General features: G+C 36.4%; 1 protein-coding gene across 1 annotated transcript in view; it reads right to left on the bottom strand.

The window, feature by feature from the left end:
• Window positions 1–16,551, bottom strand: part of RNF180 (ring finger protein 180) — a 139,067-nt gene that overhangs the window by 34,147 nt on the left and 88,369 nt on the right. The window contains exon 6 of the mRNA XM_012664554.1: window positions 1,548–1,673. Coding sequence (XP_012520008.1) covers window positions 1,548–1,673 — 126 coding nt within the window. The remainder of the gene's footprint in view (window positions 1–1,547; window positions 1,674–16,551) is intronic.

Here is a 16,551-nt window from a genome sequence, read left to right on the forward strand (position 1 = left end):
TATACATTTTACTAAGAGAGAGAGAGAGAGAATCTATCTATCTTAAGTTGGGTGATACAATAATGTTACTTTGAACCTCCTCCATAAAAATGTATTAAAACAATTAAGTTCTGTTGAACTCCTATAAGGGAGGATGAATAAGACAAAAATCACAAAGAAGCAGCTGTTTAAATTATAGCTTCTATACTACCTCAGAATACAGAAAGACAGAGGGAAGTGTGGGGTTGTCATGAATGTATTCCATTCTTTTAAAAATTGGGGTATAGGGTTGAAGGTAGGATACAAGGGAATCTTTTAAAGAACATAATTCAAATTATAAACTTTCTCTCCTTTGGTATGAAATCCTTTAAGTAAGACTCATTTTCTTATATTTGATTTCATATTATTTCTTGGGCTAAATGTGATATATTTAAAGCCTATTTATACCAAATCTCTAGATAATGAATTTTTACAATTACTAACCACTATATAAAGTAGTATGTATTTATTTAATGTCCTTAAACTACTTTCTTCATTCAAACCACTGTGTAAAGCTATATTGGTCCTTAAATTACTGTCTTCAAACTTAAGAGAGATTTCATTTACCAATTTATTTTTTGCCTCAACCGCACAGGCTCTGCTTCTCTCTCCTTTAGTCTAGGTCATTGCCATATTGATCTTGCTGGTCATCTTATGTAGAAATTCCTCCTGTTCCCTAAAGATCATAGTTCCTCATATCTGAACCTTTCCTACCAGGTCCCATAACATCATAAGTGGTAAATACAAAAGCTGCAGAGTAGTTCAAGCTCTGACAAACCATGATTCTATAAAAGATGAAATTTATGTCCATATTATATGGTCATACAGTAACAAATTCTCAAGACTAAAAAAGGTATTAGAGATTGCCTTGCTCTTATTTCTTAGATCTATATAGTGTAAGTAGTTATAATTTAGAATGTGCTTTTACATTAGCTCATTTGATCTTTATAACAACTATATTAGATGGGACAAATATAATTATTCTTATTTTACAGATCAAAAGACAGAAACAAAAGAAGTTTCTATGACATACCTGAAGTCATATTGATTCTTACACCTGAACCCCAAATTTGTACTCCTAGACCACTGCACACCTCTGAGCCAAGGCTCCATAACTTTCTATTTGTCCAAAACTGTGGGACAAGTATAAAATATTAAAACTAGATAAATTTACCTGATGATAATGAATTATTAAGAATCTTTATGAAGAGTACTAATGCTTTTGTCAAATACAGCTTTTGTCAAACCTGATATTTTTGAGATACATTTTCATTATCTACATAATTAAACATTATTGATGGCAAGTTAAAGTCAATTTAGTCATGGGTTTATCTCCCATTTGCTTTTATTGTATAGTCTTCATTTTCTTCATCTGTAGCTTTCAGCACAGAGATACTTAGCAAAATCCTCTTAAAATTGACCAATGCAGAAATATGTTTCCACTAACATTTCTAAGACAGACAGAAACTACCTTTAAGAAAAGACCTTGGACAAAGTTACTAGACTTTTTAAAATATTAGTTTCCTTACCTCCAAAAAGATGGAATGCTTTTCTGCAGCTTGGTAGAGGCCATTTTGCACAGCTGGATTTATGAAAGCTTTGTTTTATTTTCAAGTATTCTTTAGTAAAGAATGTTTTTGTGGCATTGTTCAGTTCTAGAGTAAAGCAAAAGAAAATAGTATTTTTAACCATTAATTTCAGTAAAATGGCAAGAACGTGACAAATGACTGCTGTGGTATTTTGATAATAAATTCATATCTCTTTAAGTCAGTGAAGACAAAAGTGGATTCAACTTTTTTTTTTTAATTTAAGCATATACAACTCCCCCAAATTCACATTTGATGCAACACTGATATGACTACACATAGAACATACATCTATTGAGTTAACTATTACCTCAGGCACTATGCCAAATGAGGAATATACATGAGGCATTGTGCCTGCCCTCAAACAAACCGTAGACTAAAAGATGGAAATAAACTAGTAGACAAAAACGGGGAATAATGTGTTGTAGGTATAGCAAAAGAATAGCTAGAATGCAATCAGGGCTCAGAAGTGATACTTTTTACTTCATAATCCATTACATTCTATTTGCTCATTGCTACAGATTTGTTACAAATTTGAGAGTTTAAAAAATGTAAAAATTCTCAAACTTTCAGATGCTTACTAATGAGTTAAAAAGGAAATATTCACTTGAAGTACACACAGACAAATCAGAGAACACATATGATGATATTCACTTTAAATAGCAGAAAGTCTCTATATATAAGCCATGGAAAGCTGGGATTGAGTTAGACTGCTGAAATGGAGAAGATCTTCTCAGAGAGGCCCAGTGCAGAGTTGGTTACTAACCTGAGAAGTACACTACGTTTTCCATCAACCATCCACTCTTACTTTTTATCCCACAATTATCACCTGTAGCATTTCCTCAGCTTTCATACTACTTCAGGCTTTGAGCTTCAGCTCAAGCCAGTTGCATTAAATTTTCTCTATTTTTCCTAATCACTGCCTTGGACTGATTCTTACCTAAGGAATTCAAAGGGAAAATTGATTCACAAAGTTTACAATTAACAACAAAAGGAACAATGTAAGAAACAGATTACTCTAGGCAAGTGATGTTACATATTAAACCTGCAACTCCAACTCCCCTCCAGATTGTGCACCTATGAACCAGTATACAAGTTAGGGAAAAGGTATTTTTGTAGTCTCATCATGTATGCTGAGGGAGTGAGGGTTATTACAGCTAGTGCATTTTTTATACCTTACATGTTTAACAGTTAAATCATTTCAGGTTGGATATTCTCGCATGGTTTCTATAGTGATGCACAGTGTTTTATTAAAGTCCGCTTTGCCCACTGCCCATTTACGGCCCTTTAGTACAAGATGGTCATGGTACTACCACCTGGTTAAAAGGGCTCATCAGTGCCATTCATCTGGTTAAGAGAATGGAAGAAGTTATCAAATGACTTAATATACATTCATTTACAATAACAATGGTCTTCTTGCAGGACTTATCCTTAAACACTGATGACTATGGTTCAGAGTCATTTTCTGAGAAGTTAAAAATCCCCTGATCAGGTTGACTGACAAGCAGCTAAAAAAAAAAAAATCCCCTAGGTGGTATTGCGTTAACAATTAACTCTTGGGCAAATTGAGTCACAGCTTTCTAAATGCCCTTGTAAATGAGACCCATGTGGCAGGTCAGTGACAATTTCATGTGGGAGATAACACAAACCAAAGTGAAGAGTTTGCAACTCAATACTTGTTATTTCTCTCCTTTCACTCCCTTCTTTCCCTCTCCCTCCTTCCTCTTCCTTCTGGAAAACTTGTAGCCATGTTCTGAATTGTTGATATAATAGCTAGAGAATGCATTCTACTACCCTATCTTATACTGAAAACTCGTTTGGAAATATAGTTGAATTCTAGTACAACACATCAAAAGAACATCGTAAGAGTCATCCAATACCTGCAGTTTTGATAACTAGCCTCAATCTTTTTTTGGAGGGTAGGTGAGAGAAGGAAAAGCAATAATGTCTGTGATATTCTGTTTTCTGGTTTCGAGGAACTTATTACACAATAAACTTTTAAACTATTTCACAAACTCACATATTAACATACCGAAACAGGAAGGGTTAGGAAATATTTTCATAACACCCAAGAAAATTATGATCGGAGAAATTACCTTATTAAAATTTGCAAGATGAGATGGGACTTGTACCTACAACCTATTGTTGAACACATATACCTGTGTATCCATAACATAATCTTATGAGTCCAATGGTTTTAGATGATTTAATTTACTATACTTGATCTGAAAGACCGTTGGAGAAGAGAGGATCCAGAATCCTTTCTCTCCATTGCTGGGCCAAATAAGAACTGGGTTCCAATACCTCTTACCTTGGGACGTTCTGCAAATCACTGAACTTCTCTTTGTACTCACTTTCTGCCCTATCTCCTGCAAACGTTTATTTTGCACCCGCTCTGTGCCTGGCACTTTGCTGATCCAGCTAGGAATACAGAGATGAATTAAATGTAATTCCTGCCTTGCAGGGAGGGCGTTGTACTAGATTAGTGATTCCAACATGCTTGGCTATGCATCAAAATCACTTAGGGTACTTGTTAAAAGGACAAATTCTAGAACCTCACATAGACGTATTAAAGCAGAATTGTATGTGATGTAGGAGTCTGTGCTTTCTAATAAGCTCCTTGGGTGATTCTGATTCACAGCTAGATTTGATAACCACTGGATGAAATGATCTTAAGTCCTTTTCTGTTCTAAAATTATTTGAGTTTATTTAAATATGTTAAGCATTATCTCACTCTACTATAAAACTGTACTAACCTTACCCATGAATGTCATTCTTTCTATAGATCTGTGTTGCCTCCATTCCAGCAGCATTTGAGTTTAGAAATGCAGGATTTGGCAACAAAGAGAATATTCAACAATATATTTCCTAAAATTACACGGAAGAAACATTAAGAAAAATCTAAGGGCAGACCAAAGTGTAGGGCTCTGAGTAAAAGGTGATGAAAGCTACCTTTATCCCCTCCACAGCCGATGTTACCTATTAGGGAGTAGTACATGATTTTTATTAAAATACCTATTGTAATTCACCAGATGTTATCAGTATTTAATATTGATATTAGCTATGCTAGAAAATAAATATGTTAGAAAAATAAAAAATAAACTGTATATCCTGGAAAGATCTAAGTCTATTCCAATCATACATTTAGATAAATGTGGTAGCAGTAGCAGTGGAAACAGCAGCATTTTAGTGTCATGCTATCATCGAAAAAGTAAATGATTGTTAGGATAAAGGAATTCTAGTCTTCTTGATTTGGCCTAGGTCAGGAGCTAACTGCCAACTACGTAAAATCAGAATTCACATTATTACAGGGTGTATTTCCATGAGGTTTCATGGTATCAAAAACAAAAAAGGACAATCACATGCATAATGAGATAATTTTGAATTACAGACTGCATCAATAAGGTGGTACAACTTTGGTTTCAGCTGTATGCTTAAATGTTGGTAACTTTATGTTTAAACAATTCATTATAATTACATAAATAGTTGTTCAGAATAGTTTCAAGCATTCTGCTAAGTGCAGGAATTAAGCTGTGTAATAGGCATAGTACCTCCATTAAGTCCTGGTTAGTAATAAGGCCATCCTAAAGTTACAAGGTAAGTGTTCTGATAGGGTTAATTCATGGTACCTCAGAGTCTTATTTAGCAGGGGAACATGATGAGAATATTATTATAAATATAAGGCACAGTCATTTAAGTGGACGCAATGGTATTATGTTCTAATTTAAAAGACTAGGAAATGTGTATATGGCTATCTCAGATTATTAAACGCCTTGTTTACCCATTTAAAATTATTATTATTCTGAAAACTTTTTTCCCCACAATTCCCTTCTTAGTTCTATGTTGTCTGATATATAATATTTCATTTTTTTTTTCTGGAGATGCTAAGTACAAAAAATCATCTGACAAAAAGGAAAACTGTAACATGTTGTAATAATAATAAAAAGACTACTTCTCCAAGAGTTTTGAATGATATATCTGTACCAGGATGGGTCCTGACTTTGAGTAAAGACCCGACTCTCCCAAGTTGCAGTAGGTGCTTGTGTATACTTGTTCACAGGCATTATTTGGTTCAAGGAAATTAATGTACAATAAAGGACATTTGCAAACAATAGAACAAGATTGGGAATTAGAGTCCCAGTCAGTGGACATTTGTGTAAAAAGGGAGATCTCTATAAAAACAATCTTTATTAGCTGATGCTAAATCCTCATTACTTAACATAGCTTTTGGTTTAGTAATATGAGATGATCTTTGGAACTTTTCCATTAGTTTCATCTCACTCTTACCCCTTAATATGTTGATTTTACTATATTTCAATAGTATACATTAAAATAGTTTTCTTTGTGTTGTTGAATAGCAGCAAGAGTAAGGTTGAGTCAGGATGCTGTGCCAAGGACCTCCTTCCCTTACACAGGAATGGAGAAGGTTAATACATTTGGCATTTGAACCTGCTTTACTGTGTCTTAATGAAAAACTCAAAACTATCTTCAGGGATACAGAGGCAATGCTTACTTTGCACCTCTGAAAAAAGGGCAAGAAAATCCCATTTACAAGGGACTCTACCACTCCTGGTGAAACTCATTTTGTACTCATGTGAAGCACCCAGAAATGCTCATTTATCTATAAGGTGAACAACACAAGTTAGAGAAAAGTTTGGGTCTGTTGTTACAGCTTATGTTCAATAGAAAATTATCAGTTTGAATTACAGAAATACGTAATGTAAGTCTGTAAGTCTCATACCCAGCTCTTGCAAGCTGGCAGGTGATCACCACGTGGTAGCTGCAAGGTCTCATTATATACCCCATGGGATTTGGGGGCCAAGAAGGGCTTTGTATGCTGGGAAAGGAGAGTCCAACCAGGAATACCTCAACCAATATTGATGAATACTTAACTATGCATCCTTCGAGAGTAAATTTGAGTCTGATTTTCATACCTTTTCCTAGTGAACTGTTGAAGGTTAAAGTCTACTTTGGGAAATTCCATTGTCCAGCTGAATATGCAGCCTGATGACAGAGGCACACATAACAGGGACAAAAATAAACAAAACCCATAAATTCTTTACCTGACATTTTCAAAATGGAGTTATGGGTTTTATAATATCTAAGTCATTATAGAAAGCAAATTATGTTTATTTAAGAGCTCCTATTTTATTAGCTAGATAAGCATTATTTAAAAATTTATCCATTTTAATTCAATAATTCCATTTAGTATTTGGCACTATAATATTTGGTGCTTATAATTCAATATAATTTTTGCACCAGGATAAAAGAGTTGTTGCAATCATTTTTTTAACCCTTTGGTCCAGGAGAAATCTGCTAGTATTATAAGACTTTCTTAGGTTAGATCCTTTATCCAAGCTTTTTGCCTCGGGCAATTATATTTACCTTGTGTTACTGATGTCCTTTAATGGCTTTGGAGCATTAAAAAATCATTTCAGTAACTGTTTCATTACCCAAGAATAACTATGATAGTTTGCCCATTGCTAGAGAGATTATAAGGCCAAAAGGAAATCTATTAAACTAAGTCCAATTCAACCATAACATTTGTTGAGCTCTTACTATAAGCTCTACTTATACTGTAAGTATTTTGTACTGTTCTGATGTTTATTATTATTTTGTATGTAAAGTTCACTTCAGGATTTAGGACAAGTCTATGGATAGGGATATATTAGTGGCTCCACAAAAGGTGATCACTGCATCCATCTGAAGCCATGATTCTCTCTCCTGTGTGAAAACAAATAGTACTTCACCTTCCCTGCTCACCCTGATATTCAAATTATCCCCAAGACAGAGGATAATTTTTCATTGTGTGGGACTGGCCCAAATGCTACAGGATATTTGTCATCCTTACACTGCTGACTAGCTGCTAGAAGAATCCTCCAATTATTGTGACAGCCTAAATATTCCTGGTGAAAAATCGTAGGTCTGTTCTACGCTTTAAAATCCTAGATTAGCTTAAATGTCATTTACTTACTTAGTTTGGGACTTCAATAGACAAGGTAGAGAATTAGATATTTCCTTTTCCAGTGGAGTTCACCAGTATATCTGCTCAGCAGCACCTAGTTCCACGATGTAAAGGCCGGAGAGTACTCGAAAGGGAGAGTGGGATTTGAAGAGAGGAAAGTAATGGAACATGGGTGGGAATCTTCCTCGCTGAGGTTTGGGTGCATTGTGAATGTGGATGGGGTGAGAGCAGGGAGTGATTTCACAGTTGGGAGGTAGGCTGCGCTGGTCCTGTGGCTCCCCTTGTAGCACCTGAGACACTACCATCTTTCACATGACTATGGACTGGGATCCCTGAACAATTGATACTGGGTGTGTTAGTAGGAATGCCTACAGGAGGGTCCTCTAGAGTCCATTCATGATGGGGGAAATGGTATGCCTGGTTTGAAGGCTGCAGTTAAAAAGTTCGTTCAAGAAAAGATGATTCCTTTCCTCACAATAAGACCATGATCTCCTTGGCTGAGGGATTCTTCTCCCTTACCTGTATAATGGCACTCCACATAATGCTTGCAAATCCTGGCCTTTTCCCTTCCTTGGTCTTCAGATTCTTTAGTGTAGCATTTAGCACCTCCCTGAACAGGCCTACTATTGAAATATGATAATGTGAGAGCCCCTACTATGAAAATATGTAGTGAGGTTATCAGTCAATGAATGGGAAATGTCCCACCTATCCTGAGGCCTTTCTCCCAAGTCCTACCCATCCCAGGATCCTTTTCATTTCCATAGACAAAAGAACTCTAGTTAATTTGGGACATATCAGAACTCTTCCCAAACTATAAGAAGACTTGGAGTCTGCTGTGTTGAAAATTTATTAAACTGTTTCTTAAAATGACTGCATATTTTAAATTCCAACCAGCAATATACAAGAGTCCCAATTTCTCCGTATCTCTACCAACACTTGTTATTGTCTTTTTGATTACAACCATCCTAGTGTGTATGAAGTGATATCTCAAAAGTTATTTGCATTTCATTAGTGATCAATGATGTTGAGCATCTTTTCATGTGCTTATTGACCATTTTTATATCTTTTTTGGAGAATTATCTGTTCAAATCCTTTGTCCATTTTTAAACTAGGGCATTTGTCTTTTTACTGTTGAGTTGTAAGAGTTCTTGATATATTGCAGATACTAGATCCTTATCACATAAGGATCATAATTTCCAAATATTTTCTTTCATTCTGTGGTTGTCTTTTCATTTTCTTGATAATATCTTTTAAAGCAAGGAAATTTTCAACTTTGATGAAGTCGAATTTATTTTTTTCTTTGTTTTATACTTTAGGTATTATATCTAAAAAACCATTGCTTAACCCAAGTTCAGAAAGATTTATACCTGTATTTTCTTCTATGAATTTTATATTTTTAACTCTAACAATTAGGTCTTTATTCCATTTTGAGTTAACATATATATGGTGTGAGCAGAAGTCCAAATTAATTCTTTTGCATGTGAGTATACAATTGTCCCAGCACCATTTAGTGAAATGACACAAAGACTAATTTTTGGAACACTAGTTAAAAATCAGTTGACCATAGATGTACGAGTTTTTTTCTGGACTCTCTTCAATGGAGCTTGTTTTGGTTATTGTTTCTTTATTTGTTCAATGACTTGGATGGAATAGTTTAGTGAAGTCTATTTCCCCCACCATGTGCACCCTCTAATGGTGCTCCACAGAGCACAAGCTTAGGCACATACCCAGTTTTCCTGACCACCCAGGGATGACTGTACATAGTTTTAGCCAGGTTTGCTTTGACTCTCTTTCCCTGATCTCCCCTTTAAGCTTCTGGCTGGGCTTCCTTTATTAGTATTACACACAGCTGTTAGCCTCTACCAATTGCTTGTGGATTGCTCTATTGTTTTCCACAATGCCCTGGGGTATAATTTACTCTATAGTCTGATTCATTTAAAGTCAAGTTCTTTTGCAGAAACACTGTGTTGCCAGTCTTTGAGGCTTACTACACCTTAGGAAGGCTCTTCTTAGCTTTCTCTTTCCATGATTATCTTCTAGCATATTCAGTATTTTGCTTTTTGCTACTAGAATCATGGAGCTACCAGTCTCCCCTAAATTGCTTACCACCAAAATCTCCATTGTTTTCAACAACACACTTAGGTATGAACTTCCCCACATTCTGTTCTAGATGAAGTTGGTTCCCTCAGAGCTGCTGAGCTCTCTGTTCTTACTGTTTGTCTCCCCGCTTGGCAGAAACACTGCAACACTGCATTGGAGCTGGGCATGGGGACAGTGGTCTGTTTGTCCCAGAGTGACACCCCTGCCCTATGAGTGGGGTACCGTGCTCCTCATATTTTTTGACTTGGCTTGGCTTTCCTGGCTTGGAATCTCTGCCTTATAAACAAATTGGGTTGGGTAGATCAGGGCTCAGGATACTTGGACTGCTGTGCTTAGAGTAGAACTTCCACCCTACAAGTACGGGATAGATGGGGAAAGGAGCTCTAGTCCTCTTGGCTGTGACTATCTGAAATAGAGCTTCTGCAACATGGAGCTGGGGGATGAGAGATATCAGCAGTCTGTTTTGCCTGGAGTGAAACTGTAGCCCTAGACTGGGGGTGGGAGAATGGATGGAGTCCCATCTTCCTGGATGTATCCACCTGAAGTAGAGCTTTTATCAAACTGAGCAGGCAACAAAGGGTTTAGAAGCTGGTCCTGTATCAAATGCTATTGGCTCTTGCTGTTCTCACCTACAACAGCAGTAGATTTTAGTAGATAGTTTTGAATAAATGCTTTTCCATTTGCTGTATGTCCTTAGGATGATTTACAGAGACTTTGATTTTTAAAAAAATCATTTTCACCAGTTAAATGGCTTTTTGCTGGGGGAAGGGTCCATTGAGTATCTCATACCACAATTTCAGAAATCTCCTTTACTATTTCTTGATTTATAAACTTTAAATATTATTGATTTCCCTCTAAGGGGATTTAAGTTTTTTACCCTATCTTCCTTCCTTCTCACCTCACAAATTTTTGTGAATCGTATCATTTTTAGTTTTTTTTCTGATTATCATTATTATATGCCTTTATCAGGTAGGTTGCTCTTGGTTGAAACTATTAATAACAGGTAATTGACTCAAATTGACTTAGTTAATAAGTAAATTTAATATTTCATATAATAGAAAATTCAAAGCTAGGGTGGGCTTCAAAGTTGACTGAATTGTTGGTTCAACAACGTAATCAAGAGCCCACATTCATATCTTTCCTCAGTTCCGCCATCCAAAATAAAGGCTTCATGCTAAGGCTGGTTTCCAATTGCTTATAAGATGGCTTCCAATAACTATCCCTGTTATTCACTTTCTTGTTCCTATCCAAAGGGAGAAAGAATGGCTTTTCCATTTCATGTCTTAAAAGTAAAGACACACTTTCTTCTCATCTCATTGGCCAGAACTGGACCACATGTCCATTTGTGAACCAATCACTGGCAAAGGGAACAGATTACCATGGAGCAGAGGATGGGATCTCCTACCAAGAGCCACTAGGTCTATGTTGGGAGACTTGAATACTCAGGGTTATGTTAGGAAGAAAGAAGGAGTTATGGATACTAATTAGCAAACAACAATAACCACTACAAATGTGATTTCTTTTCTATTAGCTGTCAACAATATATACTGACCTCCATTTAAAAAAAATAGACATTAATGCCTCTTACCCTGTTGTGTACATATCCTATCCTACTTCAACTTCTCAATGTAACAGCCAACAGTGGTTAAGCAATTTATGTAAGAAACTAGGGAATGTCATAGTTTAGATTTAAGATCACTAATTTGCTAGTGAACACTCTCTAAGGAATATATCTGGGAGGTATTTTATTGTATTTCTATCCATTGAGCTACTATTATAGGATTCTGTTACAAGCAACTCTTCATTCATTGTATTGTACAAATATCTTCCTTTAAAAAATGATAGCCTTCCCACATTAACATTTGACAATAACTATCTCCTCTGGCTTGTACATAACTGGAATGGAGATACTAGGTAACGAAGATAATAATTATTTAATAAATAACTTTTAGGTTTCAGTAAGGTGACCAGTAACAAAAGAGTCTAAAACTGGGAAACTAAGTTTCCCATAATATTTAATATCAACAAAAGCAGCAATAATGAGAAGAGAAAAAAATCTCATTTACAATAGCAACACCAAACATATAGGCATAGAGCTAACAGGAAATGTGCAGAGCCTTTAGGGAGGAATTATAGAACATTACTGAAAGATGATATACCATAAAAACAATCACTCATTATTATAAAAATGTCAATTAAAATGCCAATTATCCTTAAATTAACTGATAGTTTGATTCACTTGTGAGTTCTTAAAACAAATGCTAGAATAATTATAAGAGTGAAGTAATGGGATATGACAAGATAGAAAGATGAATGGAAATGAATGGCTGCCAAGAAACACATATTTTAATAACAATTTTTTAAAGGAAGACAATCCAATCAGCATAGAAATGATGGATTGTTTAATGATTGAAATAATAGATTTCTAATAATAGAAATAATGGATTGTTAAATGAATGTTGCTGGGATATATGGCTAAGGAATGGAAAAAAAGGTACTTTTTTTTTTTTTTTTTTACCAAATCATATACCACAATAACTGGAGTTCAATGTAGAGAAATGAGGACAAAATGAAACCTAAAATTAATATAAGTAAAGAGAAGGTCTATATAATTCTGTAGTGGGTAATGCATTTTAATACCTAAATTGATATTGAAATCAGAAATTATAAAGGCAAAGATCATTACATGAGACTACATAAAAATATAGAAGTTCTGTACATTCAGAAAATACCATAAACAAATTTAAAGTACAAAATGATAAAAATGGAATATTATTTGCCATATATGACAGAAGTTGACATCAAATATTTTTAAAAAGATCCTTATAGTCAGGGATTTAAAAAGAAAAATTAGGATAGTCAAGACAGTAGAGACAACAAGCCCTCAAACAGTGCTGCTTACAATAACTTTGGAGAGTAATTTTATACATATATGTACCCTTAAAAATATGTAGGCTTTAACTAACATTTCTGCTTCTGGAGATTCATCCTAAGGAAATACTCTGTGATGTATTCAAATATTTATCCACATATATTGGTAAATAAATGAATTATACATTAAAAAAACCTAAATGTCTCACAATGGTATATTGGTTAAACAGAGCATGATATAATCATAAGAACTTTAAGTTAAAGCATGTTAAAAACCATATGTACATTATAATCTTATTTTTTTGGTAAAAAAAAAGAACAAAATTAAATATACACATGTGAAATCTTCTGGAAGGCAACTCACTAAATATCTTTAGACAGGAATAGGGGTGATTTTGAGCTTATAATATTTATTTATATTTTCTGATTTTTCTATAATTAAATTGTATTATATAGTTTTAAAACTTATCTTTGTAAGAAAACTGGACCATATTTTTTTGGCTACTAAAAATGTTGCTTTCCCAAATTTATACTCTATTTCCTCAGCTTTTATCAAAGAATACCATAAGAAATAATGTAAGAGCTATTATTTTTGAGGACATTGCCTACTCCATCTCAACATGCCCTAGAGGAGAAATTGCATAAAAAATTCTTTTTGAAGATAAGTGTCAGAAAAACCTTTGCTTACGCTGAGGAATTGGTTTTTTTTTTCATAGATCTAGAATCATGTAACTGTACTTACTTTTCTCTATTTTGTTTTTTTAATTTCAGAATATTATGGGGGTGCAAACATTTTGGTTACATGAATAGCTTTTGTACAGTTTCAGTTAAAGTTATAAGTGTGCCCATCACCCAGATGGTGTGCATTGTACCCATCAGTTGCGTATTTACCCATTCCTTCCTCGTTCTTCCCCCATACTTGATTTCCACTGAGTTTTACTACCACACATGTATGTGAGTGTTGATCGATTAATTCCAATTTAATAGGGAGTACGTGTGGTGGTTGATTTTCTATTCTCAAGATACTTCACTTAGAAGAATGGTCTCAAGTTCCATCCAGACTGTTACTAAAAGTATGAGTTCGTCATTTTTTTTTTTATGGCTGAGTAATACTTCATGGTATACATATACCACATTTTCTTAATCCACTTATGTAATGATGGGCACTTCGTTTGATTCCATATCTTTGCGATCGTGAATTGTGCTGCAATAAACATTCCAGTGCAAGTGTCTTTTTGAGAAAATGACTTTTCTTCCCCTTTGAGTAAATATCCAATAATGGGTTTTCTGGATCAAAAGTAGGTCTACGTTTAGTCCTTTGAGGTATTTTCACAGAGGTTTGTTTTTTTCTGATATAAACATAGCTATTTTTTCTTGTTTTGGGTATGCATTTACTTGGAATATGTTCTTCCAGCCCTTTACCTTGAGTACGAGAATCTTTGTGGTTATGTGGGTCTCTTGGAAACACTAGGTATTTTGGTTGTGTTCTTTCATTCATTCCACCAATTTATATCCTTTAAGTGGGTGATTAGACCATTTCTGTATAATGTTAGAATTGATATGTGAGATAGTGTCCAGACATTGTGTTGATTGTTATTTGGTGAATTTGTATTCTCCCTTGTGTTACTGTTTGATAAAAGCTGTGAGTTTTTCCTTTTTAAACTTCATGGTGTTTTTATAGTGGTGAGTACTGACCTTTCATTTCGATGCTTAAAACTCCTTTGAGCAGTACTTGAAGGGCTGGTGTGATAGTCACAAATTCCCTTAGCATTTGCTTGTCCAGGAAAGACTTTATTTCTCCTTCATTTATGAAACTTAGTTTTATAGGATACAAAATTCTTGCCTGGCTGTTGTTGTTTTTAAGAATACTAAAAATTGGACCCAATCCCTTCTGGCCTGTAAGGTTTCTGCTTAGAAATCTGCCAAGAGTCTGATGGGTTTTCCTTTGTAAGTTACTTGATGTTTTCATTTTAGCTTGTAGGATTTTCATCTTCACGTTCACTTTACCTACTCTGATGACTATATGCCTTGGTGATGTCTTTTTGCAATGAACCTTCCAGGAGTTCATTGAGCTTCTTATACCTGGATGTCTAAATATCTAGCAAGATCAGGGAAAGTCTCCTCCATGATTACCCCAAATTCAGTTACCATGCTTTTTGCTTTTTCTTCTTCTCCATCAGTGATACCTGTGATTCTTATGTTTGGATGTTTTACATATTCTCATATTTCTCTAAGATTTTGTTCATTGCTTTTGATTCTTTTTTATTTTTGACGTCTGGGTTCATTCAAAAGCCCTGCAGGGATGGGGAACCTGTGGTCTCAGGGCCACATGTGGCCTTCTGGATCCTTGAGTATGGCCTTTTGACTGAATCCAAATTTTATAGAACAAATGCTTTTAATAAAGGGATTTGTTCTGTGAAGTTTGGATTTTATGGAGGGACTGCACTTGGGGATTTAGAGGGCTATATTTGGCCTTGAGGCCACAGATTCCCCACCCCATTCCCTAAATGACTCTTTCATTTCAAGCAGTTTGGTTATTTTATTTTTTTAAAATCTATCTCTTTAGTGAATTTTTTCATTCATGTCCTGAATTATTATTTTTTTGGTTACTTTGTGTTGGTTTTCAGCTTTCTCATTGATCCCATTGAGCTTGCTTGTAATCCATATTTTGAATTTTATATCTGACATTTTGAAAGTTTCCTTTTGGTTGGAGCCCATTGCTGGAGAGCTAATGTGATCCTTTGGCTGGTGTTGAAACAGCCCATTTTTTTCATATTGCCAGAGTTCCCATGCTGGTTCCTTCTAATCTGGAACTGCTTCCCTCAGCTCAAAACAGACAGCTTTGCAGTTAGTCTGTTCTCCTCTTCCAGGAACTCTTGCTGCTCACTGTAGAGAGGGAGAGGTACTGCCTTTGGCTTGTGCAGGAAGAACCCACTGTGGTGTTGTTGGAAATTCGGGTGGGTTGGACCTCAGACCCCTGGAAGAGTGTTCAGGTGCCACTGGTGGTGGACTAGGTTAGGTAATCCCTGGTCCCCAGGCCTCTCTGGATGTTGTGCTTGAGTCCTGGGGGTCCAGCCTGAGACTGGGCTCAAACCTCAAACCTCCCTGAGTTCAGGTGCTGGTTGTGGTAGGGAGAAGTAGGGTGATCTCCTGGTCTGGAAGAATGCTCAGGCAGGAGAAGGGTGGGATACACTGCGAGCCTGTCATAGGACAGGTGGGTCTTCTTGATGAGATTAGCAGAGGCAGGCAACGGTGGGCTTACACGAACCACTCATTCCTTTCTACCTCAGCAGAGGTGGTAGTTTTTGTTCTTAGGGTGCCCCAAAGTACCTAGATTCCCCGCTCCCTTCCTGGCCTGGCCATAGGAGAGGTGACAGGGAAAGCTCAAACCTCTGTATACTGGGCTCCCAGAATGGCTGGGGCCTGCCGCTGAAGTGCTGCTGCAGGGGAGGGGCAGTTTGCTAGGGACTTGCCTCCAGAGAGGGCAGGCTCCTCCCGGAAGAGACAGCTCTGGGAGGGGAGAGGATGGCTCACTATGCCCTCCCTCTGCAGAGGGGGTAGTTATTGTTCTTGGCATACAAAAGCACCTGGGTCCCCAGCTCCCTTCTTGGCCTGGCTGTGGCAAAGGTGGCAGAGGAAGCTTGAACCTCTGTATGCTAGGCTCCCAGAATGGCTGGGGGTTGCTGAAAGGCTCTGGCAGGGGAAGTGCAGTTTTGCCAGGGACTCGCCTCCAGGAAGGGTAGGTTCCTCCTAGAAGAGTTAGACAGCTCAGGGAGAGAACTGCTAGCCCTGCCTTTCCTCAGCGGAGCTCTATGTCGTAGCTTTCTAAAGGGAAAGGAGTGAGCCCCACACTCCATGAAAGCCTGGGTGTGATAGGTGCTGTCAGAAGGAGGCAGCTGCTTCCAAATGTCCTGGCTTAATCATCCTTGTGGAACCATCGCAGGCTCTACAGTAACTTTTCTGTAGGCAGTTAGAACGTTTGAAACCGAATACTTCATTTGATTTAGTTAC

This window comes from Propithecus coquereli, unplaced genomic scaffold, assembly GCF_000956105.1.
Source record: "Propithecus coquereli isolate 6110/MARCELLA unplaced genomic scaffold, Pcoq_1.0 Scaffold9, whole genome shotgun sequence".
In the NCBI taxonomy this organism is placed as follows: domain Eukaryota; kingdom Metazoa; phylum Chordata; class Mammalia; order Primates; family Indriidae; genus Propithecus; species Propithecus coquereli.